At 42.3% G+C, this 26,716-nt stretch overlaps 1 protein-coding gene across 4 annotated transcripts in view; it reads left to right on the top strand.

The window, feature by feature from the left end:
* Positions 1–26,716, top strand: part of ahctf1 (AT hook containing transcription factor 1) — a 28,538-nt gene continuing 1,822 nt past the window's right edge. The window contains exons 1-39 of one of the 4 annotated variants that reach the window (XM_061814415.1): positions 1–190; positions 2,363–2,492; positions 3,228–3,378; positions 4,786–4,888; positions 4,974–5,154; positions 5,241–5,448; positions 6,661–6,777; positions 6,896–6,980; positions 8,088–8,238; positions 8,640–8,772; positions 9,087–9,268; positions 9,395–9,456; positions 9,885–10,013; positions 10,303–10,393; positions 10,478–10,567; positions 11,238–11,378; positions 11,748–11,852; positions 11,951–12,047; positions 12,122–12,245; positions 12,354–12,410; positions 13,604–13,750; positions 13,848–14,038; positions 14,249–14,393; positions 14,501–14,632; positions 15,275–15,422; positions 15,508–15,658; positions 15,723–15,830; positions 15,985–16,123; positions 16,822–17,037; positions 18,413–19,052; positions 19,158–19,463; positions 19,571–19,670; positions 21,168–21,277; positions 21,363–21,694; positions 21,765–23,372; positions 23,769–23,970; positions 24,641–24,772; positions 24,863–24,957; positions 26,615–26,697. In XM_061814415.1, coding sequence (XP_061670399.1) covers positions 2,369–2,492; positions 3,228–3,378; positions 4,786–4,888; positions 4,974–5,154; positions 5,241–5,448; positions 6,661–6,777; positions 6,896–6,980; positions 8,088–8,238; positions 8,640–8,772; positions 9,087–9,268; positions 9,395–9,456; positions 9,885–10,013; positions 10,303–10,393; positions 10,478–10,567; positions 11,238–11,378; positions 11,748–11,852; positions 11,951–12,047; positions 12,122–12,245; positions 12,354–12,410; positions 13,604–13,750; positions 13,848–14,038; positions 14,249–14,393; positions 14,501–14,632; positions 15,275–15,422; positions 15,508–15,658; positions 15,723–15,830; positions 15,985–16,123; positions 16,822–17,037; positions 18,413–19,052; positions 19,158–19,463; positions 19,571–19,670; positions 21,168–21,277; positions 21,363–21,694; positions 21,765–23,372; positions 23,769–23,970; positions 24,641–24,772; positions 24,863–24,957; positions 26,615–26,697 — 7,316 coding nt within the window. In that variant the 5' untranslated portion in view covers positions 1–190; positions 2,363–2,368. Of the gene's footprint in view, positions 191–1,145; positions 1,197–2,362; positions 2,493–3,227; positions 3,379–4,785; positions 4,889–4,973; positions 5,155–5,240; positions 5,449–6,660; positions 6,778–6,895; positions 6,981–8,087; positions 8,239–8,639; positions 8,773–9,086; positions 9,269–9,394; positions 9,457–9,884; positions 10,014–10,302; positions 10,394–10,477; positions 10,568–11,237; positions 11,379–11,747; positions 11,853–11,950; positions 12,048–12,121; positions 12,246–12,353; positions 12,411–13,603; positions 13,751–13,847; positions 14,039–14,248; positions 14,394–14,500; positions 14,633–15,274; positions 15,423–15,507; positions 15,659–15,722; positions 15,831–15,984; positions 16,124–16,821; positions 17,038–18,412; positions 19,053–19,157; positions 19,464–19,570; positions 19,671–21,167; positions 21,278–21,362; positions 21,695–21,764; positions 23,373–23,768; positions 23,971–24,637; positions 24,773–24,862; positions 24,958–26,614; positions 26,698–26,716 lie in introns of those variants that run through there. The other 3 variants (XM_061814414.1, XM_061814412.1, XM_061814413.1) reach the window with 3 other exon arrangements.

The raw sequence follows: 26,716 nt of genomic DNA, 5'->3' as shown, positions 1-26,716 counted from the left end.
AGCATACCAGCGAAGAAGTATTCAATCCCTCACTGGAAATGGCGCCCGACGATGGCGAAGCTTGAAGTTCCTTGGAACCTTTCATCCATCGGAAACGCCGAGCAACATTCGTACCGATCTGACTGTGACGGGCAACAGGCGGCACATTTGCCTTCGTGGGTCCCGATAAAAGCCGCCAAGAGAGGGGAAGGTAACGTAATGACAACGTCCGTAGCAGCTTATAGCGGGTGGCACGTTGCATCACATTTTCCAGTGCTATCCAGAAGCTAGCCGACCGAGGCTAACTTCATCCTACTGTTTCTTTCCGGGTTCACACAATTCAAATGGAAGCACGACTAGTCGTCAATAAACAGCAAGAGCAATGCAATGCATCTAATTTCTGAGGAGATACATGCTCGTGTTTTTTGCAGGTCGTCGAGTGTCATGTGATTGCCTAAAAACTTCACTGTTGATCAAGAAATTAGAACGTGCACGGGAATTTATCATGTTACTTGGCACGGTTTTTCCAACTCTAATGCAAAATGGTACACATTTTACACGAAGATGCCTAGTTGCACACTTTACCACAACTGCAGTGCAATAAGGCGAGCTTCTTTATAACTGAATAGAATCTATAACAGTTCAACAGCAAAGTGACTGTTTTACATAAAAAGCTAAAAAGCTACAAGTACAAGAGATTAAGAATTACAATTCATATAATTTATTGAAAGGCAATGTTGAAAAGGTGAGTTTTTAAAATTGATTAAAACGAACCCAGTGCCTCATCTGATCCACAGTTTTCTGGGAGTTTGTTCCAGATATGTAGGGCGTAGAAACGAAAAGATGCTTCTCCACGATTTATTCTGAATCTGGGAAAGGAGAGAGGACCTGCCTCAGATGGACGTCAGTGTTCCAAACTATTAAAACGCCAAATACACTGAACATCCAACACACCTCGAGCTCCCGAGTGCAACTAGGACAAGTGTTGTCATTTTACTCGCACGCTGTCATTCGCGAGTGACCTTGCGAGATGACTGCGAACCCTCTGAGCTACAGTCAAAGGCGACTTTGTCGCGTCAAGTGTAAACGACTGCGGTCAGCTCGTGCGGCACGTGCGTGTTGCAACGCGGACAACAAATGTGACATCTTGCAGCAAATGCTAGCCAGGCGAACGTTCTGTGTGCTCTGCACGGTTAGCCACCGAGCTAACATTTCGGGTGACGTGACATTTCTCTTGCTTTGTGTGTTCGGGGACGTCTCTTTGGGATTGTTTTTATTTTGCTTTGAGACTTTACGATTACTAATCATTTGGGGTGTCTTGTAATACTCGTGACATAATGTGACGTGAATCCTAGAAACTAAAAAAAATATATATAGGTATACTCATCCAAATTGCTTAAGTTGGATATTGAAATCTGCGTAGCTGTACAGTAACTTGTATATTACGTTTAATAGACTCGTATGCTCACTTACTGAAAGAAATGTGTAGTTTTAGCTGAAATCTTGTGGTTGTAGAAATCTGTTTTTAAATATTCTTTTAAAAACGCTTAAACATTAAACGCAAGTCTATTTTACTGACAAACTGTACTTTAAAATCACATGAAAAGTATACAAATAAGTACTGTTGTAGATTTTAAACTAGGAATAAATATGTTGTTGCAATCTTACTTCTGTTTGATAGTATTTACGTTTTAAATAGCTTAATTGCTGAAATAATGCACCCAAATGACCCTGACGGAAAAGTCAATACTTCAGATGCAGAAATTAAACAAATGAAGCCTCATTTCAAACTTTTTGGATTACTATGACTTGGATGAATGATAGAAAGAATCTACAGACATATAAAGAAAAACATTATTTGCATTCTTGTTTGACACATGCCAAACCCACATGAAATTCCACTTGGAATGGCTAATGTTGTATTTTCATTTGCATAACAAACAGCTGATCATTCCCCCTGTAAAAGCCCACAGTTATCTCTCTTTCTGTGGCTCAGAAATTGGATGGTTGGAATTTTTTTGTCTTGCATAGCACTGACAGAGTGAGGGGGCAAAGTTGACTGCAATTTGACACCTTTTGGGGGAGGTAACTGAGGTGTTACAATTAAAAGTGTCTTATTTTTGGACTGTCAAACGCAGCATGTGGCCTACAAATCAATTATTTGGTGAAGGAGGGAAATTGAGTCAGCAAAGACACAAAGCATTGTCTTTCAAATTATTTTTTCAGCGGTCATTTCAGTGTTAAGTTAACCTTATTGTGTCTTGACCACAGCCCACATTTGATTTAAACAAACTACAGCAATACAATAATGAAGTTGTGCAAATACTGGACAAAAAAATAATAATATATCAAATGTTTCAACTTATACCTTGTGTTTTTGCAGTTGGCCATGTATGAGCTAACAGCGCAGGTCACCAGCAGCCTGCTGCCTTTCTCAGCAGTGACCCCCGATGGCCCCCTTGGAGAGGATGAGATAACGGGGGACTCTTTGCTTCAAGGCAGGTTTACCGTTGGTGAGTACATTTATCTCAAAACAAGATATTGTTGTCCTTGAGCGGAGCCATTTAGAAAAAAAATATTGATCAGGTGAATCAGTCACTCACATTTGACGAACGCGACTGCGCTCACAAATCTGCAGAGTCGAGCACGAAAAATCACACGCGTAAAATTTGTTACGAGTAGAAAAAATATTGAAAGAAGTCACTTATTTTGTGTAGTCTTTATTAATTTACGTGTGTATTTCTACAAGCTTTAGAAAGATAGATCATTTACTGCCAGCTTCCATCAATGGATTGACAATAAATATCGCCATAAATTTCGCTAGATTATAACAATACACCACAATTGCCGCCAGGAATGTTTGTTACAATGTATCGCTAGCTTGTTGCCACTCACGCCGATTATGTTGAACTAAACTTTCAGCATTTTCAAAACATTGCGGGGATAGACCGTTTGTGATTATTCCTTGACAGGGCAGTGCAAATTGGAAATGATCATTTCTGAGTTTGAAATTTTTGTTTTCTATTTGTTATGTATTTGTTTATTTTATTTTTAATTTACAGTTATGTTATATTACTACAGTAAGTTATTTTAAGGCCATCCCTAATCACTCCCGCAACTTTATCTGGGAGCATGACTGACCACACCAGTAGATTTTTCAAATGTGAGTGACTTGAGGTAAGTTAAAAAAGTTGAATGCTGATTCGAAAGAAACCCGACAAAAGGTCTTGTTTCCTGTGTGCACGAAGGCCGTGGAGGACACGCTTGGCTCGCCTGTGGGCCCCATCTGGAGTTCGTCCACGCACTGACCGGAGAACGCCTGTCTGCGTACCGCTTCAGTAGCGAAGGGGAGCACCCGCCGAGCATCCTCGCCGTGAGGGACTTCAGATGGCTCAAAAGGTCAGCGCGTTCACTTTCCCTTTCTCCCCATCGTCATGTTTTAATCCCGCGTTGATTTCCTCCATTTTCACGTATCTTTGTTCATGACTATAATGAAACATAATTATCAATTACATATTAGTGACGATCCCTGGAGTCCCCATTTTGTTCAAATTAAATGTTTTCTGTGCCCTGAACTCGCCGGTTTGGCATTTGTTTTAGGTATTACTGTTAACAAAAAAGATTTACACTTGAACAGTTTGGCTATCTTGCGGCCATTCCTTTGTTTTTTTTCTGTTTCTGCTACATACTGTTACTCTTTGTGCTACGTTATGAGAGACCGGTCACTCTTGTTCATCCTTTTCTATTTTGCGTGCTCCTGTGGGTTTCTGGAGCAAATTAATTTAGAGCGCATTGTTACAATAGTTTGCATAGTTGCAGTTTGCAGATTTTACTTTTTTTGTAACCTATTCTCTGTCTGCCATTATGTGCCAGTGTGTTGTTGTTAGGTTTAATTCATTGGTGTTTTTATATCTGAAATTGAAACATCCTATTTTGTTAGTGGCCTTCTTATCCACAGTCAAAGTTGGGGTGTGACAACAAATTGCAGTAATTGATAATTAAAGGTGCTGGCAATGAATTATCAATACGTTGTCATGCAATTATGTCAGTCTCCCACAGCGTCACATGATTATTACATCAGTGATCATGTTTTTGTCTTGTTTTGGAGAGTGTGTGTGGTTCCTGCTGCGTGTTTCAGCCTGTCAGGGGCAGTGTGCATGTGTGCAAGAAACATAATTTTGTGAGAAGGCCTCAGACCAGAAGAGTGATGGAACATCAATAAAAAGAACTTGTTTCATAGATTAGAAAGAATAAATGCCTGAGTATTACCTGTCTGTATGTGTTACTGCAGTGTTTTTTAAATCCCGTCTATGATGTTGAGTACTAATCTTTGCAATCTGATTACAAGGGTTGTGTATTGCTAGCTACCATTAAGATGTCAATATTTTTAAAAGAAAAGGTGGCGAAAAATATTGATTCAATTCGTTGCAATACTTCTCTCTACATTTCAATATCGCCTGAAGTGAGAGGTGTTTTCCATCTGATTGGATTCCAATTCTATGGAGAGAACCTGCGCACGAACCTAAAAACAACAAAGTGGCGACTGAAACAAGCTGCCACTGCACCAGGCCTTGTCTGTATGGTTTATGTAGCGCATTGATGATTGTATACAAGCTAGATGTATGTGTTGATGCTTTATGATCCTTCCATTTTGTGTTTTGGGGCCTTTTCGTGGCATCTATATGCAATTATTCACCCCTTTTGGGGTGATGTCAATTCATACGTTGTTTTTATTTTGTGGCACTGCTTGGCCGGTTCAGTGTCATCTACTGTTTGATTCTCATGTCCTTGATTTTGTATCATTAGGTCTGGGTTGTTGGTGGGCTTGGAGGAAACAGAAGGGAGCGTGCTGTGTCTTTATGACTTGGGACTGTCCAGAGTGGCCAAATCTGTGGTTATCCCAGGAAGGGTGAGTATCTTCTGCATTGCACTGGAAGACTTCTCAGCTCACAATTAGACATTTTCTGGTTGTGTTGTGCCCCTGCCCGTGCTAGATTACAGCCATAGAACCGTTAGTGAGCTATGGTGGAGCAAGCACCTCCACCCAGCACCTCCACCAGAGTCTTCGCTGGTTCTTTGGCATTGCCGCTGTAGTAACGGATCTCGGCCATGTTCTGCTCGTGGACCTCTGTCTGGATGACCTCTCTTGCAGCCAGAGCGAGCTGAAAGCTTCAGGTTAGAAGTGCCCATGTTGAGGGATGCTGGTTTCTTCTACGTCCTCTCCTCTCTTTCTAAGACCATTTTCTCTTTGGGTTTCTCAGGTTTGCAAGTAGTGACCAAAACTCCAAGAGAGATTCCTAAGCTTCGGGAATTGAGCAGCAGAGAGGGCAGACATCTTTCCCTCCAATTAAATGGGCCGAGTGGTGTGTCAGCCACAGCACTGCACTATATCCCAAGAACAAACCAACTGGCCGTTGGCTTCTCTGATGGCTACTTGCAGCTTTGGAACTTGAAGTCTCTCAGAAAAGAGTGAGTCTTTCTTTCTTCTCTAAATCTGCTTTTTTCTGACTTATACCCTCCTTACACAGAGCAATATAGCTGAATGTGAATGAAATGACCAAATCAATTACAATCACTGAGTCTGCGCCACACTAAACTACTGATCCACTGAATTGGTCATTTATATTGCATCCCTGTGGTGTTCTCATCGTGAAACCATTTAAAAATATGTATATATACACCACAATTAAATAAAGTTTTGAGGCTCCATGCAAATTTACTTTTAATAAACCATAAACATGGCCCATTTTTCCAGGAATATACAGAATGCATATTATAAAAGAATTCAAGATTTCACATAATGACAACAAGTTTGAAACCCTCACATAAATGTTTTTAATATATACATATTTTATTAAGTTGTGCAATAAATAAAAACATACTAACAAACATGAACAATAAAGACACATGAATCCCTCGCTATGTTCGCAGTTCACTTATTCAGTGCATCGCATATTTTTTGTTGTTGGTTTTTGACGAGTATATTGTAATTATTCTTCTGCACGTCTTTAGTTAGCATTGCTGGACATTTGACTATAATGTAGCAGCAATTACTCTCAAAAGAATATCCCTCCTAACAATGCATCAAGACCAAAACTGAGTGAAAAAAAATTTTCTCCCACAAAACCATTGCCAGAGCGAATGTAAATATGAACTGACATACTCCTGCCAGCCATTTGTGCACTTATGTAACTGCAGTGTTGTACATTGTCATTCTTTTATTTGCGGCACGTTGGAGCAGCTGAAAGCGTTGGCCTCACAGTTCTGAGGTTCCGGGTTCAATCCTCGCCTGCGTAGAGTTTGCATGTTCTCCCGGTTCCTGTGTGGGTTTTCTCCGGCCACTCCGGTTTCCTCCCACATCCCAGAAACATGCAAAATTAATTGGAGACACTAAATTGCCCCTCGGTGTGATTGTGAGTGTGGCTGTTTGCCTTGATGTGCCCTGCAATTGGCTGGCAACCAGTTCAGGGATAGGCTCCAGCACTTCCCGTGACCCTTGTAAGGATAAGTGGCTAAGAAAATGGATGGATGGATGGATGTTTTGTTTCTAGCTGGTAGCATTTTAATTTTCAGCTTTTAATCTTGTATTGTTGCACAATAACTTTGGGATTTGGGAACATTTGTGTATAATTTTGTATTATAAAAGCAAGTATATAAGTAGAAATTCCCTTGTGGTTGTAGATACCACTCCCAGTTAGATGGTGGCAGAGTGGCCGTTCATGCCTTCACTTTCCAGGAGCCGGAAAATGACCCCAGAAACTGCTGCTACCTCTGGGCTGTCCAGTCTTCTCAGGATCAGTAAGTTTCCAACACAATTAGACGGATTTTATTCACTTTTGTTTCCAAGCAGAGAATCTTTGTGTTGGTGTTATACATCTACCAAGTATCACCTCTCACTTCTTTCACACCCACGCAGAGAGGGAGATACGATCAGTCTTCGGCTGCTACAGATGGCTTTTAGTGAGCGGAAGTGTCTAGCCTCAGGGAAGATCCTCTATGAGGTGTGTGGCAATACCTTTTCTGTTTGTGCTGCAATTTTTTTTTGTAGTCACCATGGTAACGACTTTGTCCTTTTGCGTTTGCATTGACAAGATAAAGCCATGATCGTAAAGGACGGAGAAGCAAAAAAGCTAATTTGTCTTGTAGTCTGATCCAGGCATTCTGAGTTGTGTGTCTCAGATGTGTTATTTTTTATAACTGTTGGCTGTCAGATATTTAAAGTAGTATGTCAAAAGACACGCAGGACAGGGCTAAAGTGGCTTTCTGATTCAAATACACTGTACATGAGGCGATACTGAGTAAATGTCTTTCGCGGAGCCGATCAATGACATCATTTATTGGACCGGTGAATTATATTAAAGCTGATTAGTATGAAATTTGAATTATTCACTAATACTGATCAAGCAGCTCAGATCGGTGCAAAGTCTAAAAAAATACGTCATCAGTGTTGGAAAAGATAATTTTCTATGTAAACTAGTTCAAATTTCATTTCACAATTCCAAAAATTCACTGCTTCAGTTCATAATTCAAAAAATTGAGCTAACTTCACTGGTCCAAATATTTGTTTCATAGTTACTGATAAGCTATTACCCTCAACATACTGGTATTTCATTTTCTCCATTTTGCCACCCACTCAGTCTACACGTGTAGCCAGCTACAGCTTTCACCCTTCAGTTCCAAAAACTTGAGAAAGATGAGTCAGATACTAATATAATAATTTCCCAAGTGATCCATTCTTACAATTATGTATTGTTATCCAAAAGAATCACGGGACATATTTGTTCCCATTCACGCAGTGTACCTGAATCCACTTTGCACATTCACTGACCTGCAGTGTGCCTCCCTGCAGAAGGTTTCATTCAGAAGAGCGAAATATTTTTCGTGTATCCAAACGGCTCCCCCTGCTTGTCACTTTTAATATTACTGTTGATTCACTGCACTGTACATTACAGTACACTCTACTGCGATTTGACTGTTGCACACACGTACTCTATAGCGCGATGATCATGATTCTCAAGCAGTATATTGTGCAACCCTACTTTTCTGTCTTAGAAAAGTGCAAAAACTCACGATGCTTCTCTGCCTGCTGCCTCCTCTTTACCATTCAGGGTTTAGAGTACTGTGAGGAGCGGTATAGCCAAGAGCTGAGTGGCGCGGCTTTTCCTGTCAGAGCCCAAAGCACCAACACCCGCCTGCTGTGCTGCCAGACCATTGAGAAATTCCGACCCCACCCAGACAGGGACGACAGCATGAATGAAGGTCAGATTGGTTATAATGGACACAAAAGTATTAAAACACTGTGCCGTAACATTTAGCTGAAACATAGAATTGAGAAATATGGAGTTGGTCTTCCCGTTGTGATAATAGATTTTGCAATTTGCCCATAGACATTTTTTTTTTGTTTTGTTTGTGAGGTCAGAAGGCTCTCCTGTCTTCCCTCACCAATCTTACCCAAACATGACTTTATGACCCCTGCTTTTTGAAATGAGGCACAGTCATACTGGGACAGAAAAGGGCCTCAAACATTCACTTAATTAAATATGAAAACTTAAAAAGAGTGTCAGCTGTTCATTCTTTTCCCTGGTATCATGTACTGTTCTATTTTTCCAGGTTTTTTTTTCTCCATCATTGTCACAAGTTTTTGTCCTTCTGTTTTTCAGTTGCATCTCCAGACACCAGTGTGGCCATCTTCAGCTGGCAAGTCAAGGCCTATGGACAGGGGACGCCATCTACTTACATTGGGATTTTTGACATCAACCGTTGGTACCATGCACAAATGCCTGACTCATTCAGGTACGGGGAGGCGTTGTGGATTTTTTCTTTTTTTAATTCATTTCTATTAAGTTGGCAACCCTAGTAATGTGTCTATGATTGTCTTCACCATTTATGGTCATTGACCGCATTACAACAATCTATTCTAAGAGTTTTTTCAAAAACATGCATCAAGTTGAAATGTCGTTTTAATATCTACACCCTTTCAAATAAACAGTTTCAATTTGTGCATGTATTCTAATAGTATTTGTCCAAAGGTTATTGTCGTTATTGTCACCAATACCCTTGCTCTGACGCTCCACTTCAACTGCTATATGATTTATTTTAATACACAGAATGGGCGAGTCTTTGCAGAACTGTCCCTACCTTGCAGTTTGGTGTTTGGATCCAGTGACACAAATGGCTTCGCCGCAGACCCTGCTCGATGTTGTAGTACAGGAAAACAGTCTCAGCAGAGGTCTGCCTTTAACTTTCCCCCCACCAGAACAGTACTTTAACCCGACCGCATATAACTTTGGTAAGTGACGCTTACTTATCTATTACCATTTTCTCGCTACTCTGTATGATGGTATTATTTGGTCATAATACTTTTGTATGTTGTGAAATACAATAGTTTTACTTCACTTCACTGTATTTATTTCAGCTGCCATCTGTTTATTCAACTCTGGAATTGTCCATTCAACTTGCTCTGGATATCAGAAAGAGGTTCGTGACTCATATACATTTAGAGGTGTCCTGATACACCTTTTCACTTCACTTATTTATGCAATATACCTGATAAAAGCAAAAAAAAAAAAAAGCCCTTTAGAGTACGAAATAACCACTAACTTAAACTATTGAAGATAACAAAACTGTACACTGCATTGTCATGAGCTATTTTTGCCTTTGTGTATTTTCATTATACACGCTTGAAAGTTCAGCCTGCATTTACAAATTATCCCGAAAAGAGCCATAAATTCCCCGATTTGCCATTTTAAAGAAAGTATGACAAAGTCCCACACAAAAGGTGACATTTTTGTTCGTTTCGTTTCAAATTCCCAGCAGTTGCATTTTATGACCACCAGGTTTTGCTGTAATTATTTGACTGGAAGTGCGTTTTTTTCATTGGATTTCTCTATGACCACCACCACCAGACCTTGAGCTTTTTGAAGAAAGCTGCTCCCTGTTCCAGGGACCTCATCTCCAGCAGTTATTCACGTTGCCTCATGTCAGGCCTTCTGTCATCTCGCCTCGCTGACGCCCACACCTCCAGCATCTCGCAGGTGCATAAATCCCCAGTACATAATTTCTCAAATAATGTGTGTGCTATGAAATTGATATATATTTAATGGGACTACAGATTTTTTTGTGTGTGCGTGTGTGCGTGTGTGTGTGTGTGTGTGTGTGTGTGTGTGGTGTGTGTGTGTGTGTCAATTAAGATCTGGCCCATGTGCCTGTGATATTATGACTGAATTAACCAGTTTTTGTTCGGGTCTTCTCCAAAAGATACGCATTTTGTTTACACATAAATGCATGCAAATATTGAGATGTCCATTTATCAATTGCTGATAGGAGGAGCAGCTGGATGCGATCTTGTCAACTGCATTGGAGACTAACTCTTTAGGACTTATCACTGGTTGTATAAAGCAGTGGACTGCAGAGGGTGAGAGACCATCTGTGGGAAAACCTGTCACATTGTTTGTGTTTGGCTTCATTTCACATGTACTTTTTAATCATGTGTCATTAGAACAACCTGGCTCTGCACTAAACCTGCGCTATATCTTGGATTGGGCCTGGAACAAAGTGACCCAGACCAAGGAGGAACTGGATGGCATCTGTATGTGCCTTTTTTTATGAGCAAGAGATTTGTCATTGTCCTTGCCATTTCTCAGAATTTCCAAAGATTTCATTTCACACATTCAAAAGCAGGTGCAGATCCCAACAGGGGTTCACCGCATTCAGACACATTTATTTGTTCAGATTAAGTCAGGGACTGGGTTCTGTATGGTAAATTGGTTGTTGAGTTGATTGTACATAAACTATACTGATCTTTCAAATGTCAAAATAATGTTTTAGAACAAAAAAGATTTGAGGCTTGCTTCCATGCTCTCTCTCTTATTATTTGCCCTGAATCCACAAACTCACCCCTCTCTTGAGGCGGCTATTTTCCTTTTAACTCTTGAACCTTGCAAGAAGTGCCACATCAGTAGCCATTCCTGCCTGGTGGGTGGCAATCTAAACAAAAAACAGTATCCCAAGATGTAGATTTCAACACTAGAAATTGACTACAACTAATGTACAATTTCTGTAATTATTAACCTCAATAACAACAATCACTTTCCCCCACACTCAACAACCGAAATATATTCACAATAAAACGTAAAACTCCCCCTGAGGGATAATGGATCAAACATTAATAGAATAGCATGTTGAAAAGCTCAAGAGTTCAAATAAAAAAAAATAGCACCTTTTAAATTGTCATGTTGTGGTGGTTATTTGTACCCCAGGTGCACCACTGTTCGACACCTCATCCAACTTCACAGATCCTCAAACCATGCAGCTACTGCAGCACAGCCAGAGACTACTGGAAAATCTCAGAACCATCTTCCACTGTCTGCTCACCGAAGCGCAGGAGCTCACACAAAATGGTGACGCTTATATTTATCTATCTTACTGTTCATATGTCATACATTCCTTTCTTAGTAGGTGTCTGTAAAATTTTTGGTATGCAAAATACAACACATTCGATATCTCAAAACGTGTTCAATTTTCAAGGATTGTATTTGTATTTTTATATTTGTTTTTTTAGTAGTAATGACATTTTTGATGAACTGGATGAGATACATTGTAGTCATCTATCAACATGCATTTCTAATTGTACAGTGGGACAAAATAATGTGGGGGTGAGTAATGAGTTCCCAGTCAAGTTTTATCCTCACCTCTGTTAATCACATTGAATGCTGGTAAGAACTTTACAGATGATTGGTTATTAGTAATAGTGGTGGCCCTTTATGCAGGTCTACTCGGTCTGATCAATAAGAATGTGGTGTCCAGTCTGATTTCCAAGTACGCACAAGTGGTCCTCTGGTTCTGTCGCACTGGCCTGCTCCCGGAAGGTTCAGGTAAACCTGATTTGCGAAGAGCTTTTAAGTCAAATATATTTTATGATGGTACGTCTCGTTTTACTCTTTTTGGGGTGTAACTCCTTTCTTTGTCTTAGATGTTGATGCCATGCAGATCCCCAGGCCTTTCTACAGTCACTCAGTCATCAGCAACTATTACTCTATTCGCAGGGAGGAGCTCACCAATCTGGCAAAGTTAGAACTCTTTTTCAAAATGTCTCACCCCTGGACTGGATTCTAGTGACATAATGCCAACACTTTTGTCACAGGAGCAAGTGGTGTGCAGACTGCCTGATGATTGACAGTTTGGTCAGCCAATGTGGCGAGCAGTTGAGCAACCTTTGGAAAAGGGATCAAGGTGGAACAGGACAGTACCCACCGCCTACCCTTCATGTATGCTTAAGTGTATCTTATTTTACAATACAACATATTCATCATACATATGTGGTGGAAAGCTATTTATTACCAGCTAATTAATGATTATGATTTTGTGATCTGCAGGCTTTGCTGGATATTTATCTTCTGGAAAGCGTTGACGGGGCTGCAAAACATGCGATTGTATCCTTCAGGGACAAGTCGGCCTTACTTGTTAATTTTTATTTTGTTTTCACCAATTGTCTTCAACTGTAGTTCTAGTACTGTTATATTACGATAGTGACATTTACTCGTCAGTTCTACACCTTTTAATGTGGATTAATTAAATTAAATTGTGAATTAATTTAAATGGAGGCTACATTATATCATATTTCCTCAAATAGTCGTCCCCTAATTAGTCTCCGCGTACATTGTGTGAATAATTGAACACCACACCTCCTTTTCCCCCTCTCATGAAAGAAAAATGGCAACTCTAATTCTTTATTGCCCCAGTGCATCCCAGGAGACACGATTACAACAAAACATAATGCGTCTGGAACTGAGTTTTGTAATCACCCTATTCCTAATTGACGCCTCAAACTTTCAGCAGTTGAGTAAACAAACGCCAAGATCTGCTATATGGTGACATGGCGTCTTTTTATATGCAACAATATTCATGTACCCCTCCTTGAGCCGTCACCTTATTGTGGTGGAGGGGTTTGTGTGATGATCCGAGAAGTTAAGTCGTCTGGGGCTTCACGCCCCTAGTAGGGTCACCCATGGCAAACAAATCCTAGGTGAGGGACCAGACAAAGTATGACACCAAAAACCCCTGTGATGAGTACAAAACTTGGATCTTGATTTCCCTTGCCCGGATGGGTGTCACCGGGGCCCCCCTCTGGAGCCAGGCTTGAAGGTGGGGCTCGAAGGCGAGCGCGTGGTGGCCGGGGCTGCACCCATGGGGCTCGGCATGGGTCCCCCTTCCCATTGGCTCACCACCTGTGAGAGGGGCCATAGGGGTTGGGTGCGAAGTGAGTTGGGCGGTGGCCAAAGGTGGGGACCTTGGCGATCCGATCCTCGGCTCTAGGGACATGGAATGTCACCTCTTTGGCAGGGAAGGAGTCTGAGTTGGTGCGTGAGGTCGAGAAGTTGCGTCTAGATGTAGTCAGACTCTCCTCTACGCACCGCTAGGGCTCTGGCACCACTCTGGAGTTACCCACGGGGAGAATCACCGAGCAGGTGGAGGTATACTTATTGCCCCACGGTTTAGTCTGAGTATCCCTGCTGAAGCTACTTCCCCATGACCTGACCCGGAAAAGCGGTAGATAATGGATGAATGGATGGAATATTCATGTATGTCCCACACAGATGTGTGATGAGCCTTGACTTATTCTTAGGTAATCTACTTATTGCTAGATGTCATGTACTCTTTCCCCAGTAAGGAGGGAGCGTCAGTGGAGTCATTTCCCACAGCGTTTGACATCCCTATCGGATTAGTTAAATTGGTGCAGGGCCTCTGGCTGTTGGACCACCGTGACCACCAGGTTTGCATACAAATGTACTCATGAAAGGAAGTTCACAAAAACAACTCCTGCAAGCTAACATTTTTTTACCATTTCCTTCTCTGTCTCTTTTGGTCAGGGTTCATTCGAGCTGCTCCTGAATCCAGCCGCCTCTCAATGCCACTTCGAGTGGCAGCATGAGCGCGTCTTGCAAGCGCTAATGTGCCAGGGCCAACACTCCTTGGCACTCCGCTATTTTTACATCACAAAGCCCCCCATTTCCTCCATCTCCCAGGCTAGACTGTGTCTGGCTGTACTGCTACACAACAGGTAAGCAGACCAATGATAAGAAGGCACTGTTTCCTCTCGTCTCCAATATTCATTGTCCAAGTACAATTTTTATTGTTTGACTTGAAATTTTAGAGGACATTCAAAGTCCAAGTTACAAGGGTCCTCTGTTAAGTTTTTGATGTTGCACACTAAAGTTAAGTATTTGCATAATTTCAGTAATTACCCAGCGCCCCTCCCCCTTCTTCACAGGTGTCTCAGTGAGGCATGGTCATTACTACGGCAACACTCAAGTCATCTCAATATGGCCGAGCTGCACAGCTTCTTGTACGAGAGCTGCCAGGAACTGGGCCTCATTGAAGACATACTCAAACTGCCCCTCGGTCCCTCTGAACAGGTCACTTTGTGTTTAAGAAACAACACCGTTGTATCAGCTGTTGAAAGCTGTTCTGTGAAGAAAATGATCTTTGTAGTTTCTAGTTCATGCTCTTGTTTTGTTTTTAGGAAACTTTGGAGAAGTTTCTCCAGAGTGCAGGTGGGCTCAAAAACAGGGAGATATTGTTGGTTCATTACCTTCAGCGAGCCAACTACATACCTGCCCTACGACTCAACCAGGCCCTCAAAATGCATCTTGTGGTATGACAAACACAAACACCACCAGCAGGAATTTGAACATCACTCGAATTGTGCAAAAATTCACATTGGAAATAATTTAATTACAAATAACACTGGGTTACTAAAATATATTTTTTTCCAAGTTGTTTTTTTTGCATTGCTGAATAACATCTGTTTCTCTTGTTCTGGTCAGATCTTTATGCCAAGTTCTTAAGTTTATCAATCAAGTCATAAACTTTGCTAACTGTAAATTTAGCAGTACACATTGATCAAAGTACCTCTACATTGAATTGTACTTTATTGTTCATAATTCAAGGATTAATGCTCCATTTATTTGAACCTCAAAAGGAAATGTACCTCTACATGTAAACAATCAACGTGGCCATTGTTCAAGAAGTGGACCTAATTGAGCAAAAATAGCGTGATATTTGGATTCCTCGATTAAACTGTCCTTAATCATCTTGAAAAAAACACACAATTCGTTGTTGACCAGTGTAATCAATTTCAGTGTCAACAGTTCCCATCATCAATCTTTCAACTGTACAGATAATAGTTTCGGCAACATTTTGCCATCCTCTTAATCCATGAATAGTTATACAAGTGTAAAAATAGGTCTGATTCTCATAGTGTTTAAAGCACATATCTGTGTTTCTGTGTTTTTAGAATGAGCGTGACCCAACACTTAAAGAGCGATCCAACACCCGCAACGCTATAGTGGACCAGTATGCAAAGGTTTTGCCCAGAGTTCAGAGGAAACTGGCAATGGAGAAGGCCAAAACCTACCAACATCCGAGCACCGTCCACAAAGAAGGTGCAGTTGGGAGTAAAATGTTTGAAAGCGTCACATATTTTTCATGACATAATTTTTCTTGACATAATTCCCGACTGCGGTGCAGTGACTCGTCCACAGCCGCTGTCAACTATCAGCAAGCGTTCTGCCAATGCGAAAGTGATTTCCAGAGCGGGCTTCATCAACAATGTCCTGAGCAAGATTGAGGAGTTGTGGTTGGCTAAAGGAGAGACGACACATTCTTCCCCTGATAGAAAGTAAGCATACGGGAAACTAGGGAAATCGTTTAATTGTTGACTTATGTCACATTGAACCTTTCAGTCCGAGAACTCCTGGATTCCAGAGTCCGCCATCTAAGCCGACATCTCAAGTCCAAGCCGAACCATTCCTTGGAACTCCAATTTCCATGAGCTCTAAACGAAAATCAAGGTAATTTGTAACATATTTATTTATTTTTAAATATCTATAAATAGGCAGGAATTTGACTTCCTTAACTCTGATAACTTGTAAAAACAGAAGTCTTGGTGCGTCTTCACTGTTAGTAATTGGCTTTGCACTCCTCTCACTCTCACACGTGATATAGGCTGATAGACTTGGTGGTTCATCCATCCTGTCACACCCCTCGGCCTCTTCTAAGTCCTGCCAGACCTTCTTGGGCCATTCTCAAAAGCCCCACTAAGGCCCCTGAATTTAACCTTTTGCAAACTCCATTGATTGTGAAGGTAAGACCAAGTATTGATTGATCCCTTGTCACTATGGGGGTAACAATTCGTTTGAGAATCCCTGTTCTAACAATTAAATATTAATAGCAAGAAAGGAAGCAATGTGAGGTTTCCACATGATGAAGCTTTTTGAAATAGGAATTCTCATTTTTGTCCATTTTTCTCATCGCCATCTCATCTGCGATGGACTAGACAGGCTGATGTATTTATCAGTTAAATTGGTTAAAATACATGTAACTGTTGTCTCTGTTCAACCACTGGGGGCACTATGGAAATGAATGTCCAGATGGTAGGCATAAGTAGGATAAAAGGAATAGAAAGACAACAAAAAAAGGATTGTGGCGTAGTTGTAGAAGAAGATTGTGTTGGTTAAACCCGCTGCGTGGTTTCTGAAAAATAAATCTAAGTAAAAGGAATTACAACTGTGTTTCCCAGAAATGCAACACAGGCACCGCCAGATAAGGTGGCATATGTAAATCCATAATCAATCCATTTTTTTCTTAGTATTGTTATCAGCTGATTACAACAATCTAGATAGATGTAACTCGCTCAGCACAGATGGATTCTATAGGATCGTATGACTATAAATCAATGTAATGAATGAATCGTTGAGCCCCTACTTTTAACCTTTTAAATCAACCATATGTAGTGAATTGTCTTTCGAATGTGAACATCCCTTCTACTTCTTGTCCCGTCAGCGTGCTCGTGCCCTGGCTACTTCCAGCACAGTCTTCTCAGGATTCACACCTCAGTCCATCCTCCGCAGTAGCCAGAGGCCCACTCCCATGGCCACTCCCTCCGCATCTCCTGGCCGCTCCATCACGCCTCCGCTCCGCAGCAAAGAGAGCAGGATCACCTTTAGTGAAGCGGCTCAGTCTCCTGAACCAGAAAAGGATGTCCACTGGACCAACGGGGTAAGACCAATGCTGCTTATCGGCACGATCGGTAAGCACAAACTGCTTTCTCAGTACTTTTCCCACGTTCTATTAAGAGCAAATTTGGTGGTTGGAATGGCGTGTTCATTTTGTCATTCCCCTTTAAATGTCCACTGTTATGAAATGCATGATTTTTAGTATGGTATTAATGGGGGGGGAAATGGCAGCCAGAAAACACCACAAAACATGATTTTGACATATGGCTTTTTGTAACTCCCGCCATGAAAATCATCTCGAGGGATATGTTTTCGACAAGAAACAGGAAGTGACGTTAGAACCAGATCCCCACTCAAGCAATCTCGTCTGTTTATACTAGTTTTACCTGATGGAAGGTAGCTCGTTGTGCCTTCGTGTTAGCCAAAATGCCGGCTCGTTGCATTGCTGGATATTGGTCGAACACTCGGGAGGATGGATTCGCTCTTCATACTTTTCCAAAAGACCCGGTTCATCATAAAAATGGATTACACGAGTGCAAAGGATGAGAGCTTTGTGGGTTCCAAATGACTGGTTGGTGTGTATAGATCTACTTAAAAAAACAGTAGTTGCCGGGGGTGGGGGGTTGCGCTTAATCCTCTCATAATGTAGCAAAAGATTCACGTACAAGTCAGGAGTGCTAAATGTGTCGATGTGCATGTCACACGGCTTCCGCGTGGCAGCCGCAGAAGGGCGGCCTCCGCTTGGCCTTGTGGCTGCCAGCCTTAGCGTGAGCCCCGACGTGGAGGTGAATCGGGCGGGGAGGTGGCTTGGCTGGGCTTCCCCCCCCCCCCCCCCCCGACCCCCACCCCGGCCACCGGTGTCTGGCCACCCCACTCCGCGCGTTGGCTCGCTAGCCACAGCTTGTTCACCAGGAGGAGGACAGGAGGAAAAAGTAGCTCCCATCCTGGCCGGCATGGGTCCTTCTGAGTACACTACATACTGTCGGGGAGTCTGTTGTTAGTGAGAAGTGATCCCCATATCATCAAAATATGGCTCAAAATGATAGGGTAATATTGTGCAGGTCATTTCAGTCGATTGTGTTCCATAGCAAGTTCCCACTACGTGTTTTCAATGGCGACTGTCCCGGCGTAACATTGCTGCAGGCATTACGGCTACCACTTGGATGTCGAATGAAACTTCCGCAACTTTACGCATGGATGACTCGCTCTGTGTTCATATTTATTTTTTCGTATGGACATTGAAGTGAATAATGTTATATGTATTTTTCATTACAATATCTATTTTAGAATGTTTATAGGCATCTTAGTGGAGCTTTAAATACCACGTGTTTGTGTTCTTCCTGACATTTTGATGGCAGTTAAGAAAACCTAAGTGTATTGCTCATGTCCAATTGATGTGGAACCATGTTCCTCCATAGATGCCAGCAACGAGTGAGATTAGCTTGCTCACCAGAGCAGCCAGCCCGTCTCACCCATGTAAGACATGGTCCGTTCAACTGGATGAAGATGAAGAAGCAGATGTGCCCCGTGTGAAGTTTCTGCCTCCTGAAGGTGGTATTCCGTCACCACAGCTGAGATGCTCTATCAGGGAATCATTTACTGTTCACGAAGCTGGAGAATCAACCAAACCGTCGGAGGCGGCACACACTCGACTTAGTTTGAGCTTTGACGCCAGCCAGAGTTTCCAGTCAACAGACACCACTATGGAATACTACGATGCTGCTCTCCCAGGTGACCATCAACAGGAAGGCGAGCATATCAACACAGAAAAAGACGACGATGTCGTGACCGTGAACCTCAAGTTTTCAAGTGAAACGATAGAATCCGAGCAAAACTCTACTTCACCTATTCCCCTGCGGATAGCGAGTGACGCCGAGCATGAAGACCATGAGCAGAAGGGCGAAGAGACCTTTGAAGATGTGATGGCGATTGGTGTGGCACAAGAGATTGACAACAAAGAAGAAGCGGAGTGCAAAATGGATGATGAAGTAGACACTGATTCCAATAGCAAACAAGAGAATGCTGATGGATTTGAACAAGAAGAATCATCCTGTCATGGTAATTAGTTTCCTTGGATTCATCACATCAATCACAAACAAAATTGCCTTTTTCTTGTATGTCAATCATTTTCTAATATCTCAAAATGTTTATTTTTGTTATTAGGTGGTAAGATGGTAGACAGTGCCCCAGAGACAGAATCTCAGCCATTGATCACCGAGGAGAATATCACCGAGTCAGAAGTTCTTGAACCCACTGCTACTTTAGAACAGGTTAAAGCATGTGGTGACTCTCAAGTGCTTACATTCACGCAGCATGTGACCACATGTGAAGACGGCGAAGTCACAAAGTTCATTCAGAGCATGAATGCATTTGGAGATACTGAAGCAACTCTATTCACTGAGCCTGTGCAAACATTTGGAGATTCTCAACCAGCAGATGTACCAGCAGAGAATCTGGACCAATCAATAAGTGTGTCTTTTTTTTTTATTAGAGAAGCCAACACTTCAACCTCCAGCTTTCACAGTTAGTTTAAACACTGGTGTTATTTTCAATCTTTTGTTTTTGTCATCCATTAGATCTGTCAGCCTTTGTGGAGGAACATTTATTTGGTAGTGGTCTGTCTCCTCCTTTGACCCGCTCTGGAATCCATGACGTATCCCGGACACCCCCCAGCGGGTATGTGCTGCTTCTGTTTTTTTTTTTTTTTTTTTTGCTGCAAAATACATTTGCCAGAATTTCATTGATTGAATTTGGGGAGGATTTACCTACACGATTAATTTTATTAATGGACTCTGTGCAGGCAGCACCTCCATGTATGGAGTAAAGCTAATGCTAACTTCCAGTTTCCAGGCAAACGCATAGTGGTAACAATGGCGGGATCATAACTCTTCAAAGTATGGTCCACGTTTGCTGGAATTACATACATTTTACCATGAATGTCATTTTACCTTTATAATTGCTGCACTTAAAATTACTAGAAGCAAAGGTCGTATCCTTAATTCATTTAATGAATTTGCAGTTTGAGAGTACGTGCACGGCCCTGCTGTGTATTTTGACTTGGATGGCGTCTTTGAGCGACTCAAATTTATTGAGCACTTTGAAAAATAAGCACGCCTACAGCAAAGTTCTGTACACAAAGCTGGAATTTAATGTATTAGAAACCCTTTATTGTCAATGTATTGTGCAGATACTATGAAATTGGAGTTTTGAAAACATAAAACACAGCCAATTATAAACCAAATTATGACAAGGATACTACTGGATCAATTAAGATCAATGTTCTCACAGGTTGAGTTTCTCGATCCCCATGAACGTAGCCTCATGTCCTCAAGGAGAGTCGCCCACTGGCGACTTGTTGCCCTGGTTGTCTTGGTGAATGTTAACTTTCTATCCGCTCTGTATTACCAGGCCACTGTTGAATGTTAAAATCAAAAAGCTAATTTGAATCACAAAACATAACTGGCAGCCCAGGAGGAGCTTTTTTTGTCTGTCTTTGTCTTCGAGTGGATATGTTTGATGAAATGCTGACCTCAGAGTACCAGCACCAAATTATTGAATACACTTGTTGCACAACCCCACATTGGCTCACATTTAAAGAATGTGGATATTTTTCCATCTGGTGCTGTCCCAGTAGCTTGATTCAAACGTACTCTGGAAACTTATACGCTCGCACGCTTTCCACCAGAAATGCTTAATTTGTTGCTGTACAGATTGTCCATTATAAATAGCACAGAATGCTATAGAAAGTCTTTTTCAACATATTGTAGACATTTTACTTGTATTAAAATGTGTGGCAGTAGGTTAATAGAGAATCCTGAATTACGCAGACCTTTTTTTTTTTTTTTTTAATTTAAGTTTCAACCATGAATGGGTATAATTAATTATCTATACACTAACTATTCGATAATTTAATCAATCCTGTGTTTAAATACAGAGTTTTGTTTCATAGTAGTTGAAGCAGTGTTGTTTTTCAGTATTTGCCAATTTCTAGCTTGGGCAGAAAAATAATGATCAATCATAAATGTAAGAAAATTTCTACTACCGACTGTCTCAGCATTTACCTCCAGGATCATTAAAATCCACACAGCGGGTTGGGATTATCTGTTTTGGTGAAAATGTTAAAGTGCACATTTTCTACAATGAATAGCAGTCATTCCCCTTGCTTTGTTTCAGTGAGGTAGAAGAGGAAGAGCAGACTTCTGCTGAACCTCCACCCATTTTCACCACCGAAAAATCCACCTCCTCTGGGACGTCTTCTGAGGGTACCGGCACAGACTCCCACTGTGAGGATGATACGTGAACAGTGACGAGAGTTCCCTTTCCCTCAGTTACATGCTCACATGCTTGTCTTTCTTTTTCTTTTTTAAGCTGTTGTGAGTGTGAACGAAAGTGAAGAACTTTCAAGCTCCAAGTCTGGGGAGGAGGTAGACGACGAAGAGGAGGAGGAAGAAGCCGAAGAAGTTGGTGAGGAGGAGGAAGAAGAAGAAGAATCTGATGAGGCTGAGGAAGAGTGCAATGACGAGGAGGACGACTCTGGTAGTGAAGTCGAGATCATCGAGGAGATCCAAGGCAACGGGAGCCTGCGAGTCCCCCCACCAGACTCGGCCTTTGTCCACGATGACGTCAATCACTTCTTACCGATGTTGTCGGAGCAGGAAGCTGCGGAGTTTTCTCTTATGCCACCAGGTGTAGAGATGAAGGTATTGTGAACATAAAAATCCACACGTGTGGGTGTTGGTCTGAAAAGTACTCATTTTTTTGTCATTCCAGGTGGTCGGAGAGGAAATGGAAGGCGAGGTATTAATGGTGAGACTTGGCGCTGATACAGACGCGATGGAGACGGCTGAGGGTGGGGCTCCAAGGTCCTCCTACGTGGAGCTTAAACCTTCAACATCTCTCCTGGTCCCTCCCGAGCTTGTGGACGGCCAACAGGAAGAGATCCACAGCGCCCCCCTCCGCCCGCCTGAGATCCAGCAACCCGTCACGCCAGACGAGCAGCGGTGTGAACCTCATGGCACCTTCTCGTTAATCCTGGACATGGATGAGGATGGCGATAAAGAGGTGGCTATGATGCCCGTGGAGGACTATCTGCAGTCATCAGAACCAGTTGTAGTCGCCACTGAGGACCTGGTGACCCAACCAGACATGATTCTTCTGGCACCTGATGCGATCGAGTCTGAGAAGCTCATTCAAGATGAGACGAAGGAAATTGAGTCAGTGGATGTGGACATTCAAATCAACGGTCAGGCTGACCTACAGTACAGTTACACAGAGACAGAACTGAAGGTGGAAGACCCTCAAGAACAAATAGATTCCAAAGATCTGGAGCCTGCCGTTCTACCAGACTCTGAGCCCTCGCGAGTGGAAGAACCTGTATTAGTTTTGGAGGACAGAGATGGTAAAAATTCTGTAGTAGCACAAGTTGCCACTGAGGAGATGGAACAAGAAGAAGGAAAAACTGAATTTACTGTGGCCCTGAAAGAGTTTGAAGACAATGAACCTGCTGAGGTAGAAGCATCCGTCACTCCTGCAGAGCCCACAAGCATTTTGGAGGATCGGCAGCAGCATCTGGCCCCCACAGAGCAGCAGAGCGAAGAACAACATCCAAGTGAGACCAAAGCAATTTGTGAAGAGCTTCAAGAAGATTTCACTTCTGGCACAGAACCTGAAGATCATATCGCGGAGACTTCAATTTCTCAAAAGACACTTCAGTTCACTCCCACACGGATGAGCACGCGATCCAGGCAAACGGTTACGTTCATGTCTCCCCTTCCTGAGGAACTGCCCAGTCGAACACAGAGAAACAAAGAGACCAAAGTCCGAGCCAGCACACCTCGGAGAAGCTCTCGCAACGCTGCGGTTGACCTTCCTCAAATGCAGGACGCAAGTTCAAAGAAGCAGGACATGGATTATGATGATGATGATGCGACAGCAGCTTTCCACACCTCCTCTGCTGCTTCTCCTTCTAGACGACGAGCTTCTCAAAGAGCAACTCCCGTAAGAACAAGAAAAACAAGTGGAAGCAAGAACAAACCTGAGGCTGGAGAGGAGGAACATGAAGATGTCCCGAACGCAAACATTACCACAGAAGTAACCACCGGGATTTCCATCCCGGACAAACGCAGGAGCTATCGCACGAGCACCCAAAGGAGGTCCAGTCGGAGAATCCTTAACAGCGATGAGGTGTTGCAAACAACACTGGAGGTAATAAGAGAGGATAAAAAAGAGCATGAGGTTTTTTCACCCCCCGTCAAACCCAGCGCCAGAAAGACGAGGCTCAAACCATTAGAGGAGGAACAGGACAGAACCCAGCCCAAATCCAACTCGGGTAGAGCGACACGCCAGTCCAGGCGCCTCACTTTGAATGGCACTCCGCAGGTAAGCGTTTGCCTCTCGTTTTCCTTTAGAACAGTGGTTGTCAAACTTTTTACACAGAGTAACACCCCCCCCCCCCAAAAAAAAAAAAAATACTTGATTTACCACAATATTGACCAACATAAAATAGAGTAGCATGTACTCAGCCAAAGTTTCCATTAAAAAAATGAGGCAAAGGTACTGCTAATAAGGAAATGAAATATATACATATTATATTTCATGATTCATTGTTCAGCGCTTGGCCACAAATTTTAATATAATATACAATATTGTGTTAATTTTGTCTCATTCCCAATTTTTTTTGTACTGGAAAACACGCTCCTTGACAATTCTGAAGAATGTATCGTTTTAGCTCTTATTCAATGGCCACTTTTTACATTTCCTGCGTCACTCCCTCAGAGTTCAACAAAGATGGTGAGCATCAGTGATGGCGCAGACGAGCCCCCACCGAGCAATCGCCGGCGGACAGCCACAGGCAAACTGCGGGACCACCCGGAGGATGACCTTTTTTTACCGAATACGACTTTAGAAACGGATTCCGAAGCCCCAGTACCAGACGCCCTCATCAAGAGGCTGCGGGACGAGGAGGAGAAGCCGAAAGGTACGTGTGCGACGCCATTTTAAGTACTTGACACGGACTAATGAGCGCACCTTAGGGAATTGTCCGATTTTTACTTACAGTAATTCCCGGCCTACAGAGCACACCTGGTTATAAGCCTCACCCAGTACATTTGTACAGGAAATACCATTTGGTACATACATATGTCGCAGCTATGTAAAAGCCACAAGTGCCCACATTTAAACACGATATATTTACAAAGAAAGACGGTACACAGACAGTTTAACGCTAGCACTGTGCTAACAAGCCGGTTAAATTAAAAAAAAAAAATTAAACATACCAGTAAAAATCACTGAGACATGGCAGTAACACGCTAGCGCAGCGCTAACGAGGCCGGACCGGTAATAGTCACTTCCTCGGCACATATATTCCAGCGGTCTCACTCTTACCTTTTCCGCTCAAGTGGCGCCTTACGGCCATTAGAAGACATCCACAAATTAGCCGCATCACTGCATAAACCACAGGGTTGAAAGCGTGTGGAAAAAAGTCGCGCCTTATAGGCGGGGAATTACGGTAATTGATGTGAAAAGTACTTTCTACAGCTAATGTCTTTGGCGGACAATTAATATCCTCTTCCACTAGATGGCAATTAACTTGTATCCGCCTTTTGGGGCACAGGCATCACTTACGCTACTGTTATTATTCCCAGTAGGTGTTGTCAAAAAAATCTTCAAAACCAGGAGGACGTCGTCTGTGGATGTGCTGGTGGTAGATCCTGCGGAGGATGAGGCCGCCCCGGGAGAGCATTCATTCCTCCGCTTGCCCTCACGAAGGAGAACAAGAGGTGCTCTGAAATAATGTTCGCCTCAGCATATTATATTTTGCTGTCATAACCAAGCTGGACTTAACTTTTTTTTTTTTTTTTTTCTGTCAGCAGCCAGCAGAGCAGCGTTTCCAAGTCCTACTAGCGACGATGTTTCAGGTGGCGCCGTCACTCGCAACAAGAGAAGCGTCAAAAGTGCATCAAAGGTCAGCGTTATAACATGTGATACAATACATATTTCTGCACAGCTGCATTGTTTTACATTGCTTTCTGCTGCATTTCAAAGCCCAAATGTCATCCCTATAAATATTGAAACAAAAAATACATATAACAATATTCACTTCAATGTCTATACGAAAAAATAAATCTGAGCGGAGACCGCGTCATCCATGCGCAAAGTTGCGGAAGTGTCATTCGACAACATCCAAGTGGTCGCCATATTGGCTGCATCTTCTGTCTGTGACATCACCCCGGACATTCGCCATTGAAAGCACACTGTGGGAGACAAAACATGTCTTCCGATACGGAAGCTCTTTTCGAAGAAGTGAACATCTCACAACCGAGTGAAGTGAGCGGGGCAAGATTACCCTATCGTTTCGAGTCATATTTAGATGATATGCGGATCACTTCTAACTAACAACAGACTCCCAGGCGGTATGTGAGGCACGGCTTCGGCGGTGGCTCGTCCGCCCGCCTGCTATGGGACCCGGAAGACACGGCGCCGACCGGCACATCGACACATTTAGCACCTCTGACTTACGGGCGTGGGTCTTTTGTTACGTTTTTAGTAGCTGTATACACACCTACCTGTCATTTGGGACCCACGAAGCTCTTGTCATTTGCACCCATGCAATCCATTTTTCACGACGAACTGGGTCTCTTGCAAACTTATGAAGGGTAAATACATTCTCCCGAGTGTTCAAGCAATATCGAGCAATGCAACGAACCGGCATTTTGGCTAACATGACGTAACAACGACCTACCTTCCCGCAGGTAAAACTAATAGAAACAAACGAGTCCGCTCGACGGCTCTCCTGCCCCGTACGTCACTTCCAAATATTTTCTGTAACAGTTTTGCCTGGACAGCTGCAGCGTGTATCTCATTCCAGAGTTTGCAAGAACAAGTTCGGTTTTAGTATGAATACTTTGATAAAGGTTGAGAGAAAGTGACGAGAAACCTTTTCATCGGGAATCTAAAGGTTACGACAGTTTATGAACTTTTGAGTTCTCGACAACACAACCCACCCAAAACCTCAGAGCGGGGTCGCTTAGAAAAATGTCAATTTTATTAAATTTTTTTTTCCCCCACATTTTTTATATACAAACAGAGAAAAAAAGAAGGGGAAAAAAATCCAATTTACATTCACTAACAGTGGGATAATAATACCTTTTATAAATGACAGAATACGAGGGTTTCACTCATCTCCAATTATCTAATCTAGTCGGTCATCCTCAACCAAGTTCATACCCGTAAGTGAGCAAAAAAGGGAAAACAAGAATAATCATAGTAGTGAAAAAAGAAGGGAAATGATACCACCTCAAAGCACCTTACTATAAATGTTCCAAAAACAATGTACAATGATTTACATATTTGCTTCAAGAAAAAAATTTTTTTTTTTTTTTTTTAGGTTTCAAATTTTCTTGGTATCGGAACCTTGGATGATACCCGTTCTGACAACAAGACAAGATGCAATATTTATGAGTAAAATAAAAAATAAAAAAATACACTGCACAACACACTAAGAAAAAAATCTAATAATAATGTGGTGGGAACCAATGTCAATTGTAAAAATGTCAATTTTATTTAAAAAAAAAAAAAAAAGTATTGACATATTTTGACATCACTTGTTTCTTACTTTTCAGGAGGAATCGGCTTCGGAGGCAGACTACGGGGAAGACGACGAAGCAGCTTCCAAAATCAGAAAAATTGCCAAGCGAAAAACCAAGTATGACTATTTTGACTTA

The sequence above is a fragment of the Syngnathoides biaculeatus genome, chromosome 3 (assembly GCF_019802595.1).
Source record: "Syngnathoides biaculeatus isolate LvHL_M chromosome 3, ASM1980259v1, whole genome shotgun sequence".
NCBI classification, from domain to species: Eukaryota; Metazoa; Chordata; class Actinopteri; order Syngnathiformes; family Syngnathidae; genus Syngnathoides; species Syngnathoides biaculeatus.
Note: the sequence above shows the minus strand (reverse complement) of the source record. Positions and strands in the feature narration are given on the sequence as shown.